General features: G+C 38.3%; 1 protein-coding gene across 1 annotated transcript; it reads right to left on the bottom strand.

Annotated features, from left to right (window-relative positions):
- Window positions 1-7074: 7074 nt before the first annotated feature.
- Window positions 7075-22143, bottom strand: CRLF2 (cytokine receptor like factor 2; the record flags this gene model as incomplete). The annotated part of the gene is made up of 8 exons (XM_084226824.1): window positions 7075-7347; window positions 8539-8623; window positions 9670-9784; window positions 11760-11922; window positions 12688-12827; window positions 14325-14497; window positions 15217-15328; window positions 22035-22143. 8 exons carry the CDS (start codon window positions 22141-22143, stop codon window positions 7075-7077), a joined length of 1170 nt encoding a protein of 389 aa, XP_084082950.1.
- Between the last annotated feature and the right edge of the window lie 2253 nt (window positions 22144-24396).

The following is a 24396-nucleotide window of genomic DNA, read 5'->3' on the forward strand; positions in this document are numbered from 1 at the left end:
GTACTCATTTATTAATTTATTATTTCTATTATTGTTATTATCACCATCATATTTTAAATCAACTGCTAATTTCATTTATCTCAAACTACAGGTTTTCCCCTTTTTATTGTATTCTCCTCCTCACTCCACCAGGGGGTGTGGGGTGTAGGTGTTAGTGAATGGCTGCATGGTACTTAGTTGCTGTCTGGGTTAAACCACAACGTTCTCAAACATTATCTAGAAATTAAATTTGGACTATAACAGCCAATGGAGGATGTCTATAGTGCACTACTTATAAATTTTCTGACTCTGTGGCGCTGTTAATGTACTTGAAGTACAAAATCACAAAAAAACCTTATGTAATCAAGACATCTAGTCATGACTTTCAAAAGTCACTCTTCTGTTTCTTAAAGGAGTAATTTAATTTTTCTATTAATTTCCCTGTTGCTGTATAATCAACACTGGAACAAAAGGTTACTTAGGTTCTGTATCTTGCAATTCCTTTGGTTCCTGAGCTTCAAAGACCCATGTCAAAATATCTTGCCAGAGAATAAACATCAATTGGATTTTCTTTCTGCGTTCAACAGATATCATATTCTGCCAACTACCAGGCAGAATATAGGGAAATGATGCCAAATTCCTCCTTGACATACAACTGAGCCCATTAATAGTGAAGCAGATTTATGGGTGTGTTGCAAAATATTTCTCATGGTCTCTTTAAACACCTATTCACATCAAACCAAAAGCTGCCATAAAAGGCTGATATATAACATTTGAGGTAAAATTACGCTATTGAAACCCATCACTCAATTGTCCAAGCTTTGTCAATACTATGGCATTTAACTGCTCCCACTTTGTCCTCATTCCCTTGAGTTCACTGCTGAGGATGTTACTCCCACTGAGTGCCATGCCAGCAGAAGAACTTCAGCTGGGGTGCTAACATTAAAAACAATTCTGACTTAATTAATTTCAACTCAAGATATAGAATAACTTCACAGTTCTTGTGTAATCAAAATTGAGAGGAAATACAGACTCTTTTCTGACTGCCTCTTCTACCTCTTGTTTTTAATCTATAGCATACCACTTGTGCTACCTGTCTTAGTTTTGTAACCCCTGAGTCTTTTCTGATGTGGAGATTTTCTCCAGTACCTGGGTGTTTAAATCCTTTGTGCTGTTGATTGTGATCTAACACCTGTTATTTCTGCAAAATAGCATGCAAGAGACAGGAGACATTTGCACGCACTGAGATACCATGGGCGATAACTCCAGTATCAGCCATCTGCTAGACCCTTTGTTCACTGCCTTTCTTTGTACTGAAGTTCAAATATTTTGGAATGGATGCGGGGAAAGTTGCACAAGAAACTCCCCAATTCAGCTTTAGTTTCTTTATGAACAACATCTGCAGAATATGATAGGAAACAAAAACATCTGTTTTGCTGTATTCTGCTTTTCTATTGATTTGTCCACAAACCTGAAGCTGGGCTGTTTGGGGCGTTCTCTCCTTGTTTATTATGTAAAAACCTCAGGCAATCTCAATACACAAAGGTAACACACTCAAAAGTGGAGCAGGTATTAGTAGGCCCACAGTAAGCCTGAATCATCTTCATAACCTCTGGATGAAGAGTCTTTCATATGGAAATGAAAGCTGAGCTAACTAAAGAGAGAAATCCCAAAACACATCCATTTTCTAACTGTAACACCATTGCTAATGGCAAGATTTACTGTAAAGCAGAGGTAAACTTTTGTCTGTATTGATTAGTTTCATCTGGTCTGTGATAATTTAATGCATTGGAAATATGCTTGTTTGCCTAGCAGACCAGTATGCCTGGTTCTGTTGTGCTGGACTGTACTTCTCTTGGATATCAGGGAGATTCTGGGCAATGCCTGTGTAAGCTGGTAAGTGGCTGTGGTTTCCCACTGCCTCTGTGAATGCATTTAAGTTGAGGTAGATAGAATAGCTGAAAATCCATCCTTTAAGAATTTTGGGTGGAAAGCATTATTTATTGTTACTGTTGACCAAGCACAGTTTTAAATAGGCCTCCTTGTGTGTGCAGAATTGAAATTTTCCCTTCATCTTATCAGGGCTTCCCCTCTCCCTCTCCCTGCTTAACCTTATAGCTCAATGTTTTAAGAATTCACAGGGTGTGTAGAAGTTAGGCCCTCACTGCTCTTTTTAGTAAGAAGGGCCTCTTATACCCATTAAAATCTGTGGTGCATTTGTCTATGCTGTTCCCACCCTTTTTTGGAAGCTCAGCTCTTTCTCAGAAAAAAAAAAAAAAAATCCCTTTTCCAAACTGGTTGGCTCAGAGGGGTAAGACAATATATCAATATATGACTCCAGAGCCCAGGGGTGCGGATACCCACCAAAAAGGGGATTGATGCTTTTTCCATAAACCTCATCACACTAAAAGAATCACTGGACAAAGCAGAGCTGTTTGTGCCACATACATGTCCCTCTCCATCTTATAATTAGTGACTTTAACCTCCTCCTCAGCTAAGACATGTACTGATGGCACTTCCTGACTGTTATAGGGATATCTTATCCTTTAAGGGGGTTGGGCTGAAATGCTTCCTCTTATTTATAAAATTTCCTAGCAGTGCAGAGAGTTAATGCAGAGAGCTCATTCTCTCCATAGACCTTGCAAGACCTATTGCCTACAATTTATCAACCCATCTAGCATTCTTATCAAAAATCTGAAACTGAATATGCTCTTGCCTTTAGCAGCCTTCCAGGAACACAGTGATAAATGCTACTTTTTAACAGAAGACTTTTGTAGACCAATGTAGAACAGGAAAACATTTATCAAAAAGGGTGATACTGGGGCATACGGATACAAAGAAAACAGAAAAAGAAAAAGTAATAAAATAGTCCTGAGACAATGTTTTCTCTTTTATTCAATACAATTGTAATATCAAGTATTTAAGAAATGTGAAGGTATTGTTTGGCCCATCTTCTGACTACATTTTTAGCTGACTAGATATATATGGGGACATTTTTTAATATGGTGCATATTGTTTCTTTTTCACTATTATCTTCTAAGACTAGGAAATCAGAAGCCCCAAAGACCAGGTAAACATGAAGCTTATCACTAAAGCAGGGGATTTTGACTTGAAAAATAAATTGTGTAATTTCACGAGGGAAGGGACGCAGGGCTCTTTTGTCTGCAACCTGTGATAGAGCATTGCCTTCAGAGCTGCAGGCCATGTAGGGAAGTGAGGTTCTGCCTCTGCCTCCAGCCCTGGCCCTGATGCACCCCAGTAAGGAGGAGAGAGGAACCCCAAAGAGATGAAACTTCTCAAGCTGCAGGTTTGGGGCTCCTCTCCAGCAGGCAATATGGCAAGTGTGGATGCATGCAGGGACCCGTCGTTGCTCAGGGTTGAGTGTACAGCTGCTGTTTCCCACCAGCCAGAAAATCTTGTGCCAGCAGTTTCCAGCAAGAAACCAGGCAGGAGCAAGCCATGCAGCAGGCAATAACCCAGCTCTTGAATCATAAGGTTACAAGAAATTTCCAGGAGTGGAGGAGTTATTGTTGCATTTCTTCTCTTGTTGCACAATAATGCTGTTTCGACCACTAGATTAGTCAGTGATAGATCTGTACTCAGATATTCAGTGACAAAAGGTCATTTAGGGTCATGTCTTCTTTTCCCACAGAAAACATTGACTTCTTGCCCTTGGTATTTTGACAAGTTTAGGCCCATGTGGCTTTAAAAAAAAAAAGAAAAAAAGAAATTATATAATCCAGTTTTTCGAGCATTTAATGAACATGACCCTCCAGTTTCATCTTTGCAGTTTGCATTGTTTTCACAAAAAGGGAAAAGTAAAATAAACTATGTTTTGCATGGCTGAGTTTAGTAACTGTAAAAATGTAAGCTACAAAAAAAAAGCAAGAATGGTTTTGAAAGCTTTGTTAAACACACTCTAAGAAGATTCTAGGTTTATTGCAAAAGAAGCAACCATTTTCTGGTCATAATTATGCATTTGATAGTTGAGCAAAGCATATTTCCAAATTAATTTAAAAGCACAATTGTTAAAAAACAATGGCAAAAAAAAAAAAGGAGTGTAGAAGACTGGCTTCAGTAAGTTCTGTTGCTTGTTTTAGCAAAAGCATTATTTCCTCCTATTCTTCCTCTCACTGAAAATCAGACATTAAGAACAAAGCAAACAATAGAGATATTCAATATATCAATATAAATTGGCCTGGTACTGCTATAGCTAGCACATAATTTGTGTGAGGAAGAAATATGCATTAAGTTTGTTCCATTGTTGAGGAAATACTGTTCAATTAGTCTGGACTACTACATGAACCCATTCCCTTCCTTTGGAATATAACGAGGGAACAAGATATAGCATCTGAGGGACTCTTGCCTTTGAAGAGCACGAAAAGTTTTGAATAAATAAGAATGAAGACATGAACATTACTGTGAACCTTTCTTTTCACTGTGGGGAAGTGAACAGGTCTTGTCCCGGCTGGCTGGTTAATTTGCTAATTTGTAGAAGTCTGCTTTGAGAGATGGAATGCATATTTGTGTGACCATCCAGGAATTGGAGAGGAGAGGAGAGGAGAGGAGAGGAGAGGAGAGGAGAGGAGAGGAGAGGAGAGGAGAGGAGAGGAGAGGAGAGGAGAGGAGAGGAGAGGAGAGGAGAGGAGAGGAGAGGAGGCAAAATGGTGGAAAATGGCAGATGGCAAGGGTGGTTAGGGAAGCCTCCAATACCTTCTAACAGTGAGCATGGTTAATCTTCTTTTACCGTGTTTCATCATCAGTACCTGGGGTAAGAGGGTAAGACCTTTCCTGTTCCTTAAATTGTGTGTTTTATCACTCTGTAGACAATTCTTGTAGAGTTTCTAAGGATTGGAAGGCCTTTCTTTTTTTTTTTTTTTTTTTTTTAGCGATGGGGAAGGGAGCTTTTGTTGAATGCAAATACTTCCCTATGTTTTATTTTCTTCTTGGGCAATATTTTTTAAATAAATATTTGAGGTATGTGGGTGTTTTATTTGTTTTATTTCTAATATGTTATATACAATGTAAGTGTGGTTGCATACATGCACAAAAAACCCCTTTCTATCTATAAAACACAATACGAGATATAGTTTGTACTAAAAACTTACTCGATTATAACATTTCAAGACAGCTGCTGAAACAGAACAATTCACTATGATGTTCTCCTCTATTTTTTTTTTGCAGAGTAAAATTTCAGGAAAATGAACTAAAGTATTTTGAATCCAGAGAGACAAGAAGTTATGCAACAGAAAATGGTTTAATTGAGGTAGCTAGCTTTGCAGGCAATCATGGGATGTGGGCTGAAGAGGAAGCAACTAAACAATATATTCTGTGCTTTACTTCCCTCTTGATTCATAGAATCATTACTGGAGCAGTTTCTTGTCTGTTGTAATTCACTATCGCTTCTTTGGTTCTAATGCAAGAATGACAACTTGTATCATGTACAAAGAGCTGAGCTGAGATAGTTTCTGCTCACCAAATTTTACAGAGCTTGAATTAGCTTAAAATTCATTCGTATAGTGCTGTTGAAACTTTTCATGGTTACCTTTCACAAAAATTTCTAGAAGTGGGCAGTGTACAAAAAGCACCCCCCAAACTTGCATATAAAGCAAAATTGTTTTCAGGATTATGGGAAATTCTTTGCTAGCATGTTAATCTTGTTTGTGAATAGTCAAATCTATGACAATGTCAAAAAAAGCTTGGGGAATGTGGCTGACCTGTCCTTCCAATTTAGTTTCCCACTTACTGGACAGAAAATGTCTGTATTTTTCTTTGTAAAACAAACTGGAACACCTAGACAAAGATCTTGACACTTAATGATCCATATTATTATTTACTGTTCTCAAACAGATCTGGAATTGAAACTTTTAAAGCACTGAATTAAAATATTTTACTAATCACAGTAATTTTCTGAAATGTGCAATTTCCAATTTGCACATTAAATTGGAGTGTTTGCGTAATGAAAGTATGTGATTGGCAAAGCTTAGTCAACTGATAAAGCCATTTAATGACTGACTGATATGCAGGTTAATAACTGCAGCTAATTCAGCATATAATCACACTATATCTGCTTACCCAGATGATAGACACTTTTAACACTTAAATTTTGTTACTAAATTTGCTTTCAAATAGCATGTAACATAAGTGATATGCAGAAACTCAGAATCATCAAGATTTTTTTTTGTCATGTCTGATTGCTGAGTATATTGTATATTGAATTTTAAATTTGAAATTAAACATACTTTAAAAGATGGTATGTTTAGAAAACTTTAAAATATTGTTCTAAACTTATTTTTAAACTTGGTAAAAACCCCCAAACTCCCTATTTTCTAAAGAAAAACAAGAGACTAGTATATGCAATATGAATAAGAAGTCCTAATTTGTGTTTACAGCTGCTGATTGCACTAAACCCCAGTTTATAAATACTGTTCAAAATGAACTTCAGCTTTCTAAAATAAAGGCTGTGAGATGCTGACTTTTCAAAAACTCTAAGACACAGAGGACATGACCTTCTGAGAAAAGACTTCATGCCCTTCTGTTCTGGAGGAAGCTGCCTACACAGAAGTATCTGCAGGCTAAAATGTGATTCAATACCGTACATCCTTGCTCTTCTCAGAAGTGGGCCTTATTCCTTCTCTAGAAAACCTTTAAGGTGTGTCATGAAATGCAAAGTTAGGCAACACAAATCTCATTACATGAGACAGCAAAACCTTTGTCTTTTCTCTCTTCATTTGGGAAGAGCAATGGTGTTGTTTGCGCTGCTCTGCACACTCCATAAGCGGAAGGACTAAATCTCTGCTGACATTTATTATGGGGGACCTCATGTGCTCTCCTGTCCATAGAAGGAAAAGGGGGCTTAGGGATAAACCCCAATTAGAAGTACAAATCCTGACTCTGTAAATGGTCAGGAGTTTGTTTCAAACACTTGAGTCTGCCCAAGAGACCGTAGCTGTTGGGAAAGTACAGATCTAAAAACCCAGCCCAGTGTCTTTCTTGATGTGACTCTTATCATGATGACCTTTTCTATTCAGTCACTTTCCCAAACTCATCAGGATTTTTATGGAATTTCCTGACACCTTCTGCATTGTGCAGCTTTTATAACGTCACATACATGTCATCATTCATTAAAATATGGAAGCCAGCAAAAGGAGCTGTGGTGTTGGGTGCTGGTATCAGGCAGGCAATCTCAGCTGCTTTGACGTCATTGTTTTCAGCTGCTCCTGAAAAAGTGAAGTCTTTTTCCAAGCGCCCCTGTTTGTCACTGTTCTTCCCATCTTCTTGCTGGCTTTCTGCCTCAGTGATGGACTCTGGTTCTTCATATTCCAGCTTGGTTTGCAACACCACATGGTCATTTTTGTCTAGCCATTCCTAGAAAAATTAAAATGTTAATGTCGGCAGAGATGAGTTATCTGTCAAAAGAAACCTGGTTGTACAGATACCAATTGCCAACTTTCCTTTCATATTGGCATCTTTCCAGGATAAGCCCCAATGGAGAAGATGAAACTGAAGCAATGTAGAGAAGCAGGACATAAAACAGTAGGACAGAAGAAAGACAGAATGGCAGGAAAGCAGGTAGGATTCCAGAACTGTACACAAAGTCCTACTTACTCTTGAGACCACATAAAATACATTTTTGTATATAATTAGGGCCCTTAGAAAACCTTGGGTGTGTAAAATATCTGGTTCTCCCTCTTTGATAGACTCATGCTTTCTTTGACCCAAGCACTGACTAAATCTAAATTATGACTAAGTTCAGGTGAAGATTTAGGCAACATAGCATATCTGTATTAATCCTTCAGTACTAATTTGAATTTGTACCTTTTCTCTTCACTTTGAGTTTAAAGCTGTCTTTTATATAAAAATTTTCAGCTTGTCACTGAAAAATTATTACTGATTTTTGATATTTCATTGGATTTGAAAACATAAATATTTAACCCGTTTCACCTTTAGAGGAAACTTACTAGCAATTAAGGTAAACACTAATACAATTAACACAGAAAACTACACCACATATTTGATGTCAGGGACTCATAAGAAGCATTAAGAAAACAAAAGCAAAAACTGTAGTCTATTCATTTGATAGATATTCCGTGCCTAAAGGTTTTGTGGGCAGGGACCTCCATGGCTCAGAGTGGCTTTTCCCTCCTGTGACTGACACCTGCAAAGCTGGTGTGTGCCAGCACTCACACCTTCAGCACTCAACAAACACAAAGCACAGGATCAATCTCCCTGACCTATCATCTGCAGGAAAGGATGCAGACACCACAATGTCATTTCAGTGGATATTGTGCCTCTCAACACCCTGCAGTTCTTCTCCAGCAGTCCCTCTGTCTCTATAGCTAGTGTCTTTTCACAGTCCCAGAGCAGCACTGCACTGATTTTATGAGCATTTGGTCCGTGGATCCTCTTGGTGATGCTGTGCGAGGGGGAGGGTTTTGGGGCTTTTATCATGGGTCAGAGATGCCTTGTAGTAATGTCTGTGCAGAGCAAGGATCAGTAGCTACCTTCAAATTATTATCAACATTTTGGAGTTTGCAGCTCAGCTATGGTGATTTTTACCTGTAAGTTTCCATTATGATCATTGAAGAGATCAGCAAATGGATATTTTGGGTCTGGTATAGCAGGCAGGACTGACATCTGAACCCTGCAAAAAGGAAAAAAAAAACCCAAATAAATGTTTTGTTATAGCACAGTCATTCATACAAAAATCTTCTTCAGCACAGTTCTTTACCCACAAGTATATTTTGCATTATAGTCCTCTGTTCTTGATTTCTTTTTAATGTGTTCTAAAGTCAAAAAGCAGTTATAACAGTCTGATAGCATCATCACGCTAAGAGACTTTTTGGATAAATTTTCAACCCAATCCCAGTCTAGCAAAATCCAGACTTTACACAAACTTCCAGTTATTCAGCATGTGCCATTCTGCTTGATGCAGTAGTCAGATCTTGCATTCTCTGATTCCCTTCCCCTAGACAGGGAAGATGGTGTAGCAGCCAGCTGTATTGGCTGAGTTAGTGAACACAAATGTAAATGTGAACCATAGAAGTGCAGGAGAAAAAACTCAATTTCTGATCTAAAAGGGCAATTAGAGCCACAAATACTTTCATTTCTGAAAATGTGTTATTTCTGGCACATTTTTCCACCAAAAAAAGCCAAAATCTGGGGCCTTTGTGTGTCTGCTTGTTGTTTGGTAGTTGTTTGGGTTTTTTTTTTTAATTGTAAATTCTAAACATGAACAGCATTATTCAACAGCCAATCTTAATATTGATATAGTCTTATTAAAGTTAAATGCACTCAAGCTTACTTTATCCTACTGCAAACAGACATTTTGATTGATTGATGAAGGTTGAACAAAACAATGTCCTTTCAGAACAAGTAGCTAGAAAAATTGGCTTCTCAGAATTTAGCTAAATTTCCTTAAAAGAGAAGAAATTAAGTGGATGAGACAGAATTTTATCCTGAAACATTGTCTTTTATCAGAATTGTTCCAGTTTTGCAAATGAAAGGCCTGGGTGCTTGGAAGGCCAGGATGTATTATTCCTCAAACAGTGATTAAGCTACTGACTTCTACATCTTCACCATGACTTCATTTGCCTGACAAGGATTTTCATCACAAGAGGCTTCATCCAGAATGACAGCTCTATTTTCATGACATGGCTATTTAGTAGTATCCAATAAAACTATATTTACCTCTGCCATTTACACAGAAGAATCAGGAGGATAAGCATCATTAAGAGTACTGCCAGCGAACAACTTAAAATAATTACTGTTTTTGACTGAGGAGTTCTATCATCATCACATAAATCTAAGAATAATCACAAAAAGAGTATGTCAAAAAAAAATTTTTGCTTTATCTGTACATGTTCCTAATTTTGCTAAAATGTTGACTTTTCTTTAAAAAGAAAAAAAAATACAGAAGTTTTTAAGGACAAATAAGACAAGTTTAATTGTTCAATTGAGACTGAAGAGAAAATCTCTGCTTCCCCAAACCTTGCAACAAAATTAAATTGTGCTTTTCTTTATCTAAATTGACCTGATACAGGACAACAGAGGGGGCTTATAGGCAGTGTAGATGCATTATGAATGAATCAAGTACTTCTACTCACTTTCATCACTTTGTATTAACAGTGATAAAACAACTTTGTGCTAGGATCTTCATTGCATAAACCTACTTACAATCACTAAAGCTGCAAATGCAAGTTTACATGTAGCCCAAATGCCTTATCTCCCAACAAAAAACAAATAAACAATCCCAGCAAACAAGGAGCCAGAAAATCACAGGAGGTAACTAGTGGCAGGCTAACACCTAACATGCAAGTATATAAAACTAATGAATTTGTGAATATTTTTGCATTCTCAGTGTTCTTCCTGCAGCTTTTGTAATGCCACCTCAAACCTCTGCCTCCTACTACTGGCCTTCTGATCTCCACAGAAATGCCAAAACCCTGGATGGTTAGTCATACAGAAGCAACTGTCCAGCCTGTTCCACCTCCTTGCTCTGTTTAGCTGCCAGGAAACCACAAGTCAAATTGTGACCCCCGCCCCGCTAAGAGAGGTCTTCAGAGTTTATGAAATTTCTTGAAGCTTCACAGCTTCCTCTGATTATAGATTTGGGGTCAATAACTCATTGAAGTCCTGAAGAAAACTGCTTGCCCCAGTGAAGCAGCTGTGTCAATGTCCCTTCTGATCCGAGGACACACAGAATCTCTTAACCACTTAGACTGCCTCCCTGTGATGTCCTTCCTTGCAGGTACCTGCTGACAGCCCTTGGTCAAATGGTTCAGGTAAGGCTGATAAGCTGTCTGCTCTCAGAGGTGCAGAGGAAGACATTGTCTTTATTTCCTAAGGGCATTTGCCAGCCACACATGAGGGCATCCTTGCAGGCTCACATTTGCATAGTGGAAGAGTCTTCTCTGCAGGTCAGCGCTGTGGCCATGAGTGCACAGGCTACCTATGGCCCAGGATTTCATCCCAGCTAGGCTGTCTTCAAGTGAGCTGATAGCCCATTGCATTTTAGAGAACTCAGATCTTGTTACTCTGAACACTTGAAGGCTTCATAGACTTCTGGTAAGGTCTAGTGGGTGTCAGTTTGTGCTTAGGTAACACAAATGTGTTTGTATGGTGTACAGTCTTTTTTTTTTCTACAGAAAATCTGGGATTTGTTTTTGATAAGCAGTAGGAATACCATTTACATTGACAATCTCATTAATGTCAGTCACCCTCAGTTAAATGCAACTGTCTGGTAGGAAAGCAGGGCTGCTCCTGTCTTTGTTTCCTTTCAACCTCTTTTTCCCCATCCTCCTCATTTTGATCAATCCTGCACCCTTGAGCATGAGACTTCTGTGACCTGTGGCCCTGTAGTTCAACTGGATGTACTTGCAAAACAAACTGCCTTCAAAATTTGGACATCTGGGATTTTCTTAGAGTTCATATTTGATGTCCAAATATCATATATGGGCACCCCCCCTTCAACACATACACCCACAGAGCCCTCATGCATTTCATCACTGTCACTGGGGGATCCTCAATGCTATCGTAACACAAATAATAACACTCTTCACTGATTGTGACATTAATGGGTAGCTTCAGGGGCCATCTGGAGCAAAGTGGATAGAGTTAAATTAAACAGGTGTAATTAAACATTGACATGAACTTTCTTTTATAACACAAGATAGAGAACAATAGTGCAACATTCATTTGCTGCATGTCCTCAGCTTCTTTTGCAGTCACTCCTTCTTCTTTTGCACTTAGACTCTATATATGTATATGTAAGCTGTTACCTAATACCGTGCCATTCATCCAAAATGTTTCAGCTGCCCAGTCACTGCTGTAACTAACCACGTTGCAGTGCGGTACCAGCCGCCTCAGTCTGACCCTGAAGGAGTAGCACTTCCTTGGATCGAAGCCTTGCTCTCCAACACTGCAGCACTTAGAAGTTCTGGACTGAGAAAGAAGGTTTGTCATTGTCAGTTCTGGTTTCCAAGACAGTGCTTCAAAATGCTGCGCTCGGTCATGATCACAAGCAGGACAAGGAATGAGCCAATGCAAAACCTCAGAAACAAAAGTTTCCTTCTCTGAGTTTTGAGGAATTCTGTTTCTTGATTGGCTTTTGACTATTGATATCCATTCCTTGTTGTATGCTATGGAGTTGAAGGTCCTAACAATCATTGCATAGTGCACTTCATTACAGTTGCATATTTACAATACACAAAGACAGTGCAATCCACAAAATATTTACAAGTTATATTTGAGAATGGAAAGGTTTAAGTTAGTGAAATAATGTTTGGAAATACTTAACAACTGATTTTAGGATAAATAAGAATCCTGCGTAATTTTTTTTTTTTATATACTATTTCATTAGTTTTTCTTTTTTTTTTTCCTCTTCTTTTCCCTAATCTGTTTTCTGCTTCCATCTTTCCAAACTCCTCTATTCTAAATGTATGCCTTTTCCTTAGATTGCCCTCAGCTCTTAGGTGGGAACTGCCTTTAACTTCACGAATTATTTCTGGCATGGCAGAAACCCAGGGTTCTAAAAATCTAGATGTTTTCTGCTAGCAGATATATTTGAAAATATAGGATGGGAGAAAATTTGGAAACAAACGTATTTTATATTCTATGAATATGCTATTTCCAACTCCCTCTAGTTTTGAATAAAAATGTGATGTCTACTGCTTTCAATGTTGATTAAAAATGTGACATACAACTCACTTGCCACTCTTTGTCAAACTTGCTTTTGTACTGAAGCTCCAGTCTCAAGCACCATGCATTTCTCTTTGGTTTATTACAGCTTACAGTAACAGTGTCCTCTTTCCAGAAGAAGGTCACATTTTCTGGTGGACTGGGCTTTACTGAGAAGAAGAGAAACAAATTTTGCTAGAGCATCTTAAAATGCACTTTACAGATAAAATCATTTTTTCCCTTCCTTGGCTCAATATTTCACTGAGTAGTAAGAGAAGAAGGTGGACATTCTTCTTGGAGGTTTTGCTTTTGCAGCTGGCCTCTCTATTAAACATCAGAATGAAGCTTGAGACCGTGACACTCTTCATCATTTGAGGCATCACAGTCAAAGGCAGTAACTGTTTCATGTCGGGAATCTATTGGAGCTACTTAATGAAAGGACTTCTGTCTCCTCACACTCCCTGCAATCCAGACAGAGAAACAAACTTCCTCATGGGAAATGAAGGGACCAATTCAGTACCATAGAACCTCCAAGATGGAATCTTGCAGCTGCTGGAGGCTATGTGGGATATGGTGGGGCATCTACAAAAGCCCTGGGTTCCTTTCCATGCAAACTGAACCAGCCCCTCACTCTTTCCAGAGGGTCTGAAGACAACTCCATGGTTTGACCTATGCAGCAGGTGGGAAATACAGGGGTGAAAGGAATGCTTCCTGCCTTCTCAATCCTTCTAGTTGCCTCCTTGTATTATGAAAACTCTGCCTTCCTAATTTAAAGGCTTCAGTCTGATCCTTGAGTTTTGTCCTTTGTTACCTAACCTTTTTGAAATTAATTTTGTTATCAGTGGGTGTTTGATAGTGAAAATTTGAGGCTCAGGCTGCAGTTTTCCATAATTAAATAGATATTGGTAAAATTAAGAGATACAAAAGCATTCTCAAAGTTTGATGCCTTGACAGATTTGTGTTTAATCCCTTTTGCTAAAACATTATTAATAAGTTTGGAATATATATTTCTTTTCAGATAATTCTCCATTGTATATATCCTGTGTGATTTCTATTTGATAATCTCACACTAGATGTTAAATATATACTTGGGGACAGTAAAGATTTAATAAAAACAGGAACATCATCTCTCTACTAGTAGTAGTAGGATGTCCCTTTTACTCTGCCAGACAGTACCATAGCCACTCAGCTAATTTCTATTGGCATCAATGATGGTTTTGTGACAGCATCTTTGATAAGAAGCAGTTTGCTGCCTGGCATTGCATGAAAAATGGCAAAAGAATGAAAGTTGAAAGTATGAGAAATATCACACAGTCAGCACTAAGACAAAAAACTATTCATTTTCTTGCTCAACAGGCCTGCACTAGACAAAGAACTCCCATATATATATATATATATATATATATTACAAATTTTTTAAAATAATATTTTCCTTTGGATTTTGAAATTGTAATTTGGGACAAGTCTGACTGTCCTATGTTATCTCACTTAACTGCAGCTGCACACAAGCCTATGTAACTACAACAAGGAACACAAATCAGCATGAAATAACTGTAGTTTTGTTTTGACATGCACACTAATAACATTTTATATGCCATATAAGAGATTTCTTCTCAAACTTAGAGAACTGGAAAATCTGCCAAGTAGTCATGATTTTTCATGCTTACTGTAAAAATCAGATTTTAGATTTTTAGAAAAAAGCTGATCACTTCCGTTGCTGTTCCTGATAGAAATGGTAAGGGTAGGACCTTCTGTCCTAAAAAGACATCCAGAATTATAATCTTGATCCAATAAATAGGTGGTACATGGCTTCCAAACTTTGTTCTCGCCTTCATCAAATCTGTAAATGAAATAATATTGGTAAATGGATAATTTAAAAATTAGCACAAGTTAATTACATTTTTAATGCTCTCTCTTTTTTATATCTTTTTTTTTTCCAAATGCTACACCGAGGAAAGTGTGAGCATGGCTTTTATTGAAGTGACAGGTTTCATAGTGGTGTGAGGGAATCCATCACCCAAACTTCACCTAATTTCCAGCCCTGGGTTTGGATGCAGTCTGAAATAATCAAGTTTTGTTCATGCTGTTGTTTTCTAATAAGGGAATTACTTGCTCAAACAGATGCTCTCATGGTCCTGCTTTCAAGACTGTACTGTGAAAAGTTCTTCCACATATACAATCCAGAAAGAAAAGATAAGCACTATGACTGTCTTGAACCAAAATATTGCACTTCTGTTAGTCATTAATGATCTCAGTTAATAAGGAAAATATATACACATATGAGAAAAAAACATTTTGATGGTGTAATTAGCATCAGCAATGCACATAACAGGGACAATGACAGAAGAGGGACAAATCTTTCATATCATGTCTGTTGTGACTGATTCCTCACCAGGCTTATTATTTGTACACTTCTGTAGGTTGTGAATATAAACAGGTTTCATGCCGGATATCAAGAAATGTTAAAAGTATTTCTAGTTCACAGAAGACTCAAATGGACTTGGATATTTCATTCTCCTTAAGTAAATCCTTTAACAAGAGAGGAATGGCAATACTCACGTGTAAAAAAATGACACATTCTCATTAGGAAAAAGCTCTCTTGTTGCCCATGTGATCTGCATCTTCTCATTATTGAAGTTGATTATTGTGGTGTTGATGGCATCTTCCCCACCTGCTCAGGACGTTTATGGAGAATATAATTTCAGGAGTGAGTATGAAAAGCGTCCCTTGACATTAGTAGGCTGTCGGTTTCTCTGGGTCTGGATTGAAGGCACTTGAGACAATAGTTCATGCTTGGACTCAGGTGTTTATTATTTCTTATCAGTAAAACAGTCTCACTACTGTGAGTTTGGCTGCTTTTCATTACAGGACACAAAATGGCTCACAGTCTCTTTTTCCAAGGTCTTTTAAGACTAAACTATCCAGTTAAGAACTGACACCTAGATTATTTCCCTTTTAACCCAATAACTGATCCCCAAGAGCCCCCAATGGGGACTTTCCTGCCCAATTACAAAAGGCCACCCAAACCCAAGAAGAAGAAGGAAGAAGAAGCATGAAGAAACCCAGGACGATGACCTGTGCCCTCCATCTTGCATCCATCCACAACATACTAAAAATCCCAAAACCTAAATTTCCCACCAAGTGAGACACCTACACTACTCTATGTAATGTTTCACACTTTTGTGGATTCTATGTGGAAGTCTAGGAAACTTTCTCCATGAATGAGGGTCAAAGTCAGTGCTCCCCTGGGGGTCAGGGCACCCCAGAGCAGACAGAGAAATATTCACGGTGCCCTGGGTTTCCACAGTAGGCAATCGGTATTTCTAAGATATGTATGCAATAGGCTCAGATGATCATAAAATAAGAAGAACATCCAAAACACAAGGAAATAGAGTAAAACAACTTAGAGAGGTTGAAATTAGAATTTCAAAATAATTAAATGAGGGCATGCACAGTGACATGAGAGAGAGACGTGGCCACATGGTCCCAGGACCAAAAAGGGTAGACGTTCATGCACTGCATGAGGCATACACCTTGAGCACAACTTTTCCCAAAATACCTGCTGAGGAAATCTGGGAACTAACTCTGTAGGGAACATCTGTGTTGTGTCAGATGTTTGCTGTAAGAAACCAGGAACTCACACCAGAAATGCAGACCAGTCAAGACCCACAGGAACACAGAGCTGATCAGCACGAGCAGATGTATGGCATGTTTGATCTATGGCCCATTCCACCTTAAATGCAAGCACAATCATTTAATGACTGCAGATATTATTTCCTCTCTGATCATCTCCTTGTCACTGCTCTTGCTAGGGACACGGGATTCCACAATCAGACACTGAAGACAAACCTGACATTGAAGAAATGGAGAAATTAAGAAGGCAGAAGGATAAGAAATCCATTCTATATCAAAAATTGTTTATTTTGCATTCTATAGAGTTGATGTGAAACTGTGTTTATTTGAGTGAATAAAGAGGAAGAAAATGTATCATCAAGAAACTGCTTGAAGTAAAATTTTCAGACGTCTCCAGCTGTGAAGTGTCTACCACTAAAATTATTTGCTGCAATATTCCTGTCTAGAAGGAAAATATCGGATTTTAGCTTTGATTGCTGGCTACATTTTATGCTCCTCCGGACTTTTGAAGGGTTTTAAAATTTTAAAATATTTCTTATGGGCTTTTCATCATATCCAGTCCTTCTGATTATTTCATGGGAATCAAGAATAACTATTCTCATGGTTGCTATCTTTTGCTCTGTAATCAACATGAAGCATGTGAGACATGGGTTCATTTTGCCTTTTTGCATGCCTATATCTGTGTCTAGGTGCTTTATGACTACTTTAATTAGAGTTATAACATTTTTGTGGAGGTGTATTTGTGTTGTAACACATAGTCTTGTCGAAACCTTTCAAGACAGTTATGGCAAAAATTCAGGACATGCTGGGTAGATGTACCTTCAGGTTTCTGCTATGTGACTCGTGGAGCTGTGGAAAAAAGATTCTGCTCTTATTCAAGAAAAGGACTTGAAACTACCTCGTCCATGTCTTACCTACTGCCTGCAAGCTCGTTTTTTATTGTTTTCTCTAACAGAAAATCTTGTTTACATGCTGAGGCAAAACCAGAAGTGAAAAACCTTAAAAGGTGTAATAAAGTGGAGTTTATTCAGCCAGTTCTACCTCTGCTGCAACAAAGTACCTGTGCAGCTCATTTTACATCAAACTTCAAGCTCTTTGTAACTCCCTTGTGTAGGTCTAAGAGATGATCTTGTCTTTTACCAAAGCCTAAGAAATATGCAGGCAAAGTGGATTCATGGTCTGTGATTGTACTAACACATTTTAATTTTTATGGACTACTTTAGCATGGTTGTGCTGTGCAGTATGTAATGTAACTGAAATCCTTTACTTTTTGGACTTTGATTTTCTAGAAAACTAATTTAAAGTATATTTTAATGTGTATTAAGTGTATTTTCTCCATCCTTAAATAAAATTGACATAGTGAAAAAGCCTATACATGTTAGAATAGAGAATATTGTAATGTCCTGAGATAATTTTTATGACTATATAATGAATCCTTTCCATTCCCCTTAGAAGTTACAAAATATATACTTTCTACTTTTAGATAATTAGTCTGATTGCCTGTATTTTCACTTTGAGAAAGAACTGCTAATGATCATGCTTCAATTATGAAAATAAGAACAGAAAGAGTACTTTCTTAATTACATATTTTCAAGGGTAATTAATTTCAAAAGTAATTTCTGATGCTGTTTCTATGCATACAATATTTGGGCAGAACGAAAGAAAGCAAAATGTTCTTTGTAAGGTGTGTTTTTGAATCTTCCACTAGACCAGGCTGCTCAGAGCCCCATCCAACCTGGCCTTGAGCAATTCCAGGGATGGGGCAGCCACAGCTTCTCTGTGTAACCTGTTCCAGTGCCTCACCACCCTCACAGTGAAGAACATTTTCCTAACATCTAACCTAAATCCAGTCCTTTTCATTTTAAGGCCATCACCCCTTGTCCTGTCACTACATGTCCCTTATAGAAAGTCTCTTTCCATCCCAATTGATCTGAGGTGTTCAGTCAATTTGGTCTCAAGGGCAGTGCAGGTACAGAAAAAAAAGAAGAAAGAGGGGGAAAGGAGTTTATAACACAAATACAGAGCACTTTAACAGAGGCAAGGAGAGGAAAAGTTTGTTTTATATATCTCAAAAAGGAAAAAAATTGCAATGCTGTGAGTTTTATCCCTCCAAGTTTGCAATTCTTAAGCAATATTATAATGCTTATTCTTTCTAAATTTATTTTATGTTACTGGACTGTATAAATAACTTTTTTTTTCCATTTTCTTTGCAAATTATTTTTATGGGGAAATTGTTAGAATTAAGAGGGATAGCACTGGTTAATTAATTGTGAGAGGGAGCACACAGAAATTGCTCATCCAATTTTTTTTTACACATCTGACAATTACTGTGGCGAAAAAATTTAGATTGATTTTGCCTCTCAAGTAGGTGATCTATGCTTGGGAATCTGCTTGAACCTGTGACTATATATCCTACATCCTGCCAGCAGAGAAGTAAAGATCTGGTAAAGTTGTAAGCCACCCTTCCATCTCTGTGCAGGTCAATTGTTGAAATCCTTTTTCAGGGTGCCACATTTTCCCTCAATACCAATGTGAGAAGGACACCAGCATTAAAGCCCTGAATCCCACAGCATTTTTTCAAGAGGGAGTTTGATCTCTTCATACTCTCAGTGGGTTATTTGAGGTATGGCTGGCTCTAGAGATGGATACTAGTAAGGAAACCAGAGGAATCCTGTGGCATTTCCACACAATACAAGGTGAACACTAACTAAAACCAAAATATTTGTTCTGAATAGCCTGTTGGAAGGAAAAACAATTAATTCTGAACCTGAAACAACACTCTTTATTCTCTGTCTTTTCAAATGTATTGCAACTCTGCACTACTTTTTAGAGGCTGCAATTCAGAGGTGAAGACTAAATCTTGGGTTTGGTGATGAACATTTTTTGTATGGCAAAGAATATCAGTTTGACTCCAGTCCTGCAGTGATGTATTCATGGACCTAACTCTGAATAGTTGAGTTCAGCAGGATTGGTCAGATAGATGAACTTAACTTAACTTAATATATCTAATCAGAATCTTTTTCTGCAAAATATTCCTATATATTATGAATTAAAATGCTGGGATTTAAAAATAAAAGTATACACTCTAACAACTGCAGTTATTTGTGTACTAAAAAGGAAGGCAATACATTTTTAAATTATTTAACAAGAAATAGAAAGTTAATTGAAATGGAATAGAAATTATAGTAAACCATCTGGTGATACATACATATTCTTTCCTGTGCTCCAGTTTTAAAAAAATTCATGAGAAATCAGTTTCAACATAATTAAGTAGGTATGTAGGACAGAATCTTTTATCATTACAGACTTTGCTTTCAGAGCTCTAGTTGGAGAAATTTTCTTCTGTGCTTCCTAATTTCATGAGTTGTGAAGCCTTTTTGAATGTAGTATGAGTTGTACTTTTTGTAAATGTACAGTAGGTATTTGCATGTATCCTTTCAAATTATAACATGTATATTTTGCATAATTTAAATTTCAACATGAAGGCATGCATAACCTAAGTGAGTTTCTTTAAAGTTTAGCATAAATTGGCATCAAATCCTCTGAGGATATATACAGTTTATCTGAAATATATTTTTTTCTTTTTGATGATGTTTCCCTTGCCATTAACTGAAAAGGTGTTTGGTTTTAAGCAAGTATACAGCTGTACTTCTGCAGGCAGAATCATTTGTATCTTCTGTTAGTGGAAAGAGAATAGAGGGGACCATTTCTCTCCCTTTATTTATGATGGAATATTTTTGAATTCAGCTGTGACATCATAGATCATTCTCAGCTGATGTGTCAGCTCTCCCACAGTAATTGCAAATATTTAAAGCCTTCTCCTAATTGTGATCCTGGAGGCATACAATACACCAAAGCAACACATTCATAATTATTCTTCCTATTATAATAATGGGTAGATGAAAAGGTCAAAAATGTATGAACAGGCAGTCCCTGAGCTAAAAGAGGTGGCACAACTTTCTGTCTGAGGATGACCTGCTGGTCTACCTAGGTGTGCAGCATGCTGCAGGGCTGCAGGATACATACCAGTGCCCTGGAGCAAGAGCTTCAGAGAGAATTATCCAAGCCTACACCTTCCATAAGGCCAGACAGGGACTGGGACAGGTGCCACACAAGGCTCGAACATCACAGGCCCTGCTGGCCACCTAATTCTACTCAGGACAGAGAAGCATGGAAAATACCACTATGGTGTGTGGAGAAAGTAGCTCTACAGGGGAAAAAAACCCCAACATTTCCTTGAGCAAAAAATTATGCAAATACAACCATGAGAAAGAATATCAGCAAGTACATTCCACCTCCTTTCTATTTTTCAAAGTTTATTACTGAGAAAAGATACTACTGAAAGGGAACATGTAAAAAGACTAAATGTCATGGAACAAATTTAAAAAAAGAAAGGGAGAGGCAGAATATCAATCTTCAAAGATAACAGAATGAAACATGCATGTACTGGAACAGTTGCAACCTCATTGATGCATAACAAAGAAGAAAAACCACTTTTGATTTCCTTACACTGATGAAACCTGATAAGTAACCACATGTTGAACTTCCACATGTTGCACTACACTGTACAGAAACAACTGGAGAACAAGACACAGATCTGAACCTATAGTCTTTATTTACCCTTAATACTACTGGTTGATGAAGGACAATTTTATTTTTTTGGCAGGAACAAATGCAGGCAAAAGTGCCATTTGTGCACAAGGCTGCTGAATTGAACATGTAGGACAGAGAATAAATAGCAAAAATCTTTCCAAGAAGAGGAAAAAAGCCAGCAAGCGAAAGTTTTTTATAGAAATTTTGAGATGAGGTATAATTCTTATAGCATAATTCTTAGAATCCACCCAATTGAGCGCTTTGGGGTTTTCCTCAGAAGATTGCTGACCATTGCCAGGCATCACAACACTGCAAAAAATAGTCACCATGGCTCTAATTTTCAAATTTTGTTTTACAAAGGCATGCCATCATCACTGCATGGCTGTGGGTGATTGCCATCTCAGGGCAGAGAAGTCACCTTCCCTCACAGGACAGCCAGTGACTCACAGGGAGAATTAACCCTGGGGAATCAGGTGGTGCAGCATTGCCAAAAATGGTATTTATTTACCATATATATGGCAGAACAGAGAGGTAACTTAAAGGTTGATAGCATGAGATCATAATTAAAGAATTTCTTTTGCCTTATAAAATGAATGACAGGGAACTTGTGGGAAAATAACAAGAGTGAAGATTACATTTTTGATGTAGGTGTTGAGCTTTATGTTTGATTTCTGTAATAATGCATTTATCTTTGACAAGCTATAAGTAATGGCATTGCAGAAAAATACCTAAGACAGAGATGTTCTTAGGCAGCCAAACAACTGGTTCTTTAATAATTTTGCAGTGTAATAGTATTTTTATCTTGATGCTTTCTCGGGAGAAAAGTGTTGCTGATCTTTTCTCATAGTGTTCATCCTTTCAGAGTACTAAGTGCAGAAGTCTTACCTTGAATGTGTTTTATCCTTCTTTGTTCATTGAAGGCTGGCCTTTTTTGGCTGCTATCTACTCTGTTAGAAAACTTTCATAGAAATCTGTTATATTTTGTTTTTTAGAAGACCACTTTCATTTCTGCTGGATATTAATTTTTGTTTAGTTCAATCTTCTAATCAAAAAAAGCACTGAATTCTGTAACACATGAGGTAAAATGTACACAGAAATATTGCTAGCTGATATATCAATTTCTAAATAAATATATGGGGATTTGAACTTACCAGAGGATTGTGACTGAGAAGCTACCATGTTGCCTAGTATGAAGATCATTGAATATGCTTGAAAGAAGAGTCTCATGGTTGGAATGACTGTGAAGAGATGAGTAATCATAACCTCTGAATTTACTATTTGATCACTTTATACCAGATGCTGGAGGGAAGTCGAGGAAATGACAACAGGAAATAAAAAATGGCTTATCTATAGCTACAAACAAATCAGAAGTGCAGGACCTTCTTCATACAATGAAAAAAAAATATAATCAGAATATGAGTATCTCTTTTCCCAGCTTATCTTCTCACAGCTGTATCAGTCAGAGGAGGCCACAGCCCTGATGCAAACCAGGACGAGGCAGCTGTGCCGAGGTGGGACCACAAAGTATCACAGAATCAATCACAGAGGCACAGAACAGGCAAGGCTGGAAAGGACTGCAGTGGGTCATCTGCTCTTATCTCCCTGCTCAGGCAGGCTCATTCCAGAGCACAGGGCACAGGACTGTGCTCAGGTAGTTCTTGAGTATCTCCAGTGAGAGAGACTCAGCACCCTCTCTGGACCATCTGTTCCAGTGTGCAGTCACATGCATAGTGAAGTTCTTCTTCATATTCAGGAGGAATTTTCTGTGCATCAGTTTCTGTCCATTGCCTCTTGTCCTATTGCTTTTCACCCCAAGAACAGCCTGGCTCCATCTTGGCACCATGCTTTCAGAAACTGACAGACATTGATGAGGCATCAGGAAATGCACAGTAACCTCCTTCTCACACAGGGGCTCTCTGGAGCAGATGATCAAGTCAGTCATGGTGCATGTGAAGTGTCCTGGGCACACATACCATGCTGCCTGGGACCCCTGAACTACATTTTGCTGCAAATTTCTCAAGAGTAGGAGCTTGTCTGGCATGCCTGGTATGGATGGCTGGAAATACGCTCAGAAGTGCTGCCATGATTTTTTTGGCTTGCTTTCATTCCTCTTAGATCCGTACCTAAAATGTTCACAGTCCCAACAGATCTGTTTGTCCAATGAGACCTCTTTCAGCTTAGTCACATCATCAAAGCCTGCATGTCCCAAAAATACCCATTCAAATCTCAATAATTCTTGGAAACCCCAGCACAACTCTCATAATACTGCATATATGTCAGCACAACTGACATATATACAGTATTATGTTAACTGTTGGGTCCTGGTTTGATCAAGTTCCTCCAGGGAGTCATTAATTCCTGGAACTAAAGTAACAAGCAACACAAACATCAAATACTAAACTAGGTCGTAGGTGATAGTTAATGGAAAGCTAATATCACTCATGGTTTCCACAGTCAGCATTGCAAAAGTCAGTGAGATAAACGAGGGCAATGGTCCAAAATCCTCCAGTTCCTCAGGACATGGTGACCCCCACATGTCCCCCTTTGGGTTAAAACCACATTATTCTTCCAAAAAGTGAGTCTCATCTGTCCTTAGAGAACATGTGAGTGTGATGGAGCCAAATTTGTCCCTTTCTGCTTTTCACACAGGTGAAATACACTGGGCTTCAGAGCTCCTAAGGTAGTTCATTGTTAGGAGGGGAGGGAGAGAGGAAGACAACAAACAAAGGAATGATATCTAAAATACCTCCTGGATTATAATTATTTTGATTTTGAGACATTACATCTAAAACAATGTCTAATTCTCAAGCACCAACACCACATTTTCACTCACCTTTTCCTTTCATCATGCATGTTGGTACCACAAGTAATTATCCCGCCCACCAGCCTTCTTTTTTATGTACTGAGGTCAAACAAAAATGAGCCAAAAATCTCTCTTTTTACTACATTTGAACCCAAATCTAGAGCTGAGGTCCTGCAGAATAAAAATGACATCTAGGTCAAACAAACTGCTTGCATTAAGCTGATGCACTGTTGAGCTATTTTTGCTACTGCTGAGAGAAATATCAGATTTGGCAGTAGAGGGATGTAGGGCCTTGGCACCTCCCACCTCCCTCCTATGCTGGCAGATACTAGCCCAACCACCTACCTTTGGTTCTGTTTACTGGAAACCAGCTCTGATTACCTGATTTGACTTTTTTCATGGTCCTAGCCCGTGAACTGAACAGCTGTGAGTGATACCATAAGATCTGTTCTCCTGAGGACTTTCTCTGCCTGCCTGCAGGGTGTGTTTGGTTAACTTGCCCGTGTCCTCTGTGTCACTGCTCTCAAGAGGACGAGGACAGACAGTTCTCACAACGTGGCCCCTCTTCAGGGCTCACACACAGTGCAGTGTTGGATTGTTTGGACTGAGGAAACAAGATTCATCCTGCAACTTCATGCAGGAATAGGGAAAGCAAGTGGTGAAGGTGATGAAAACTGGCAGCCAAGGCTTCTGATGCGGACTGATGGAAG

Source organism: Fringilla coelebs (assembly GCF_963513975.1).
Source record: "Fringilla coelebs genome assembly, chromosome: 2".
NCBI lineage: Eukaryota > Metazoa > Chordata > Aves > Passeriformes > Fringillidae > Fringilla > Fringilla coelebs.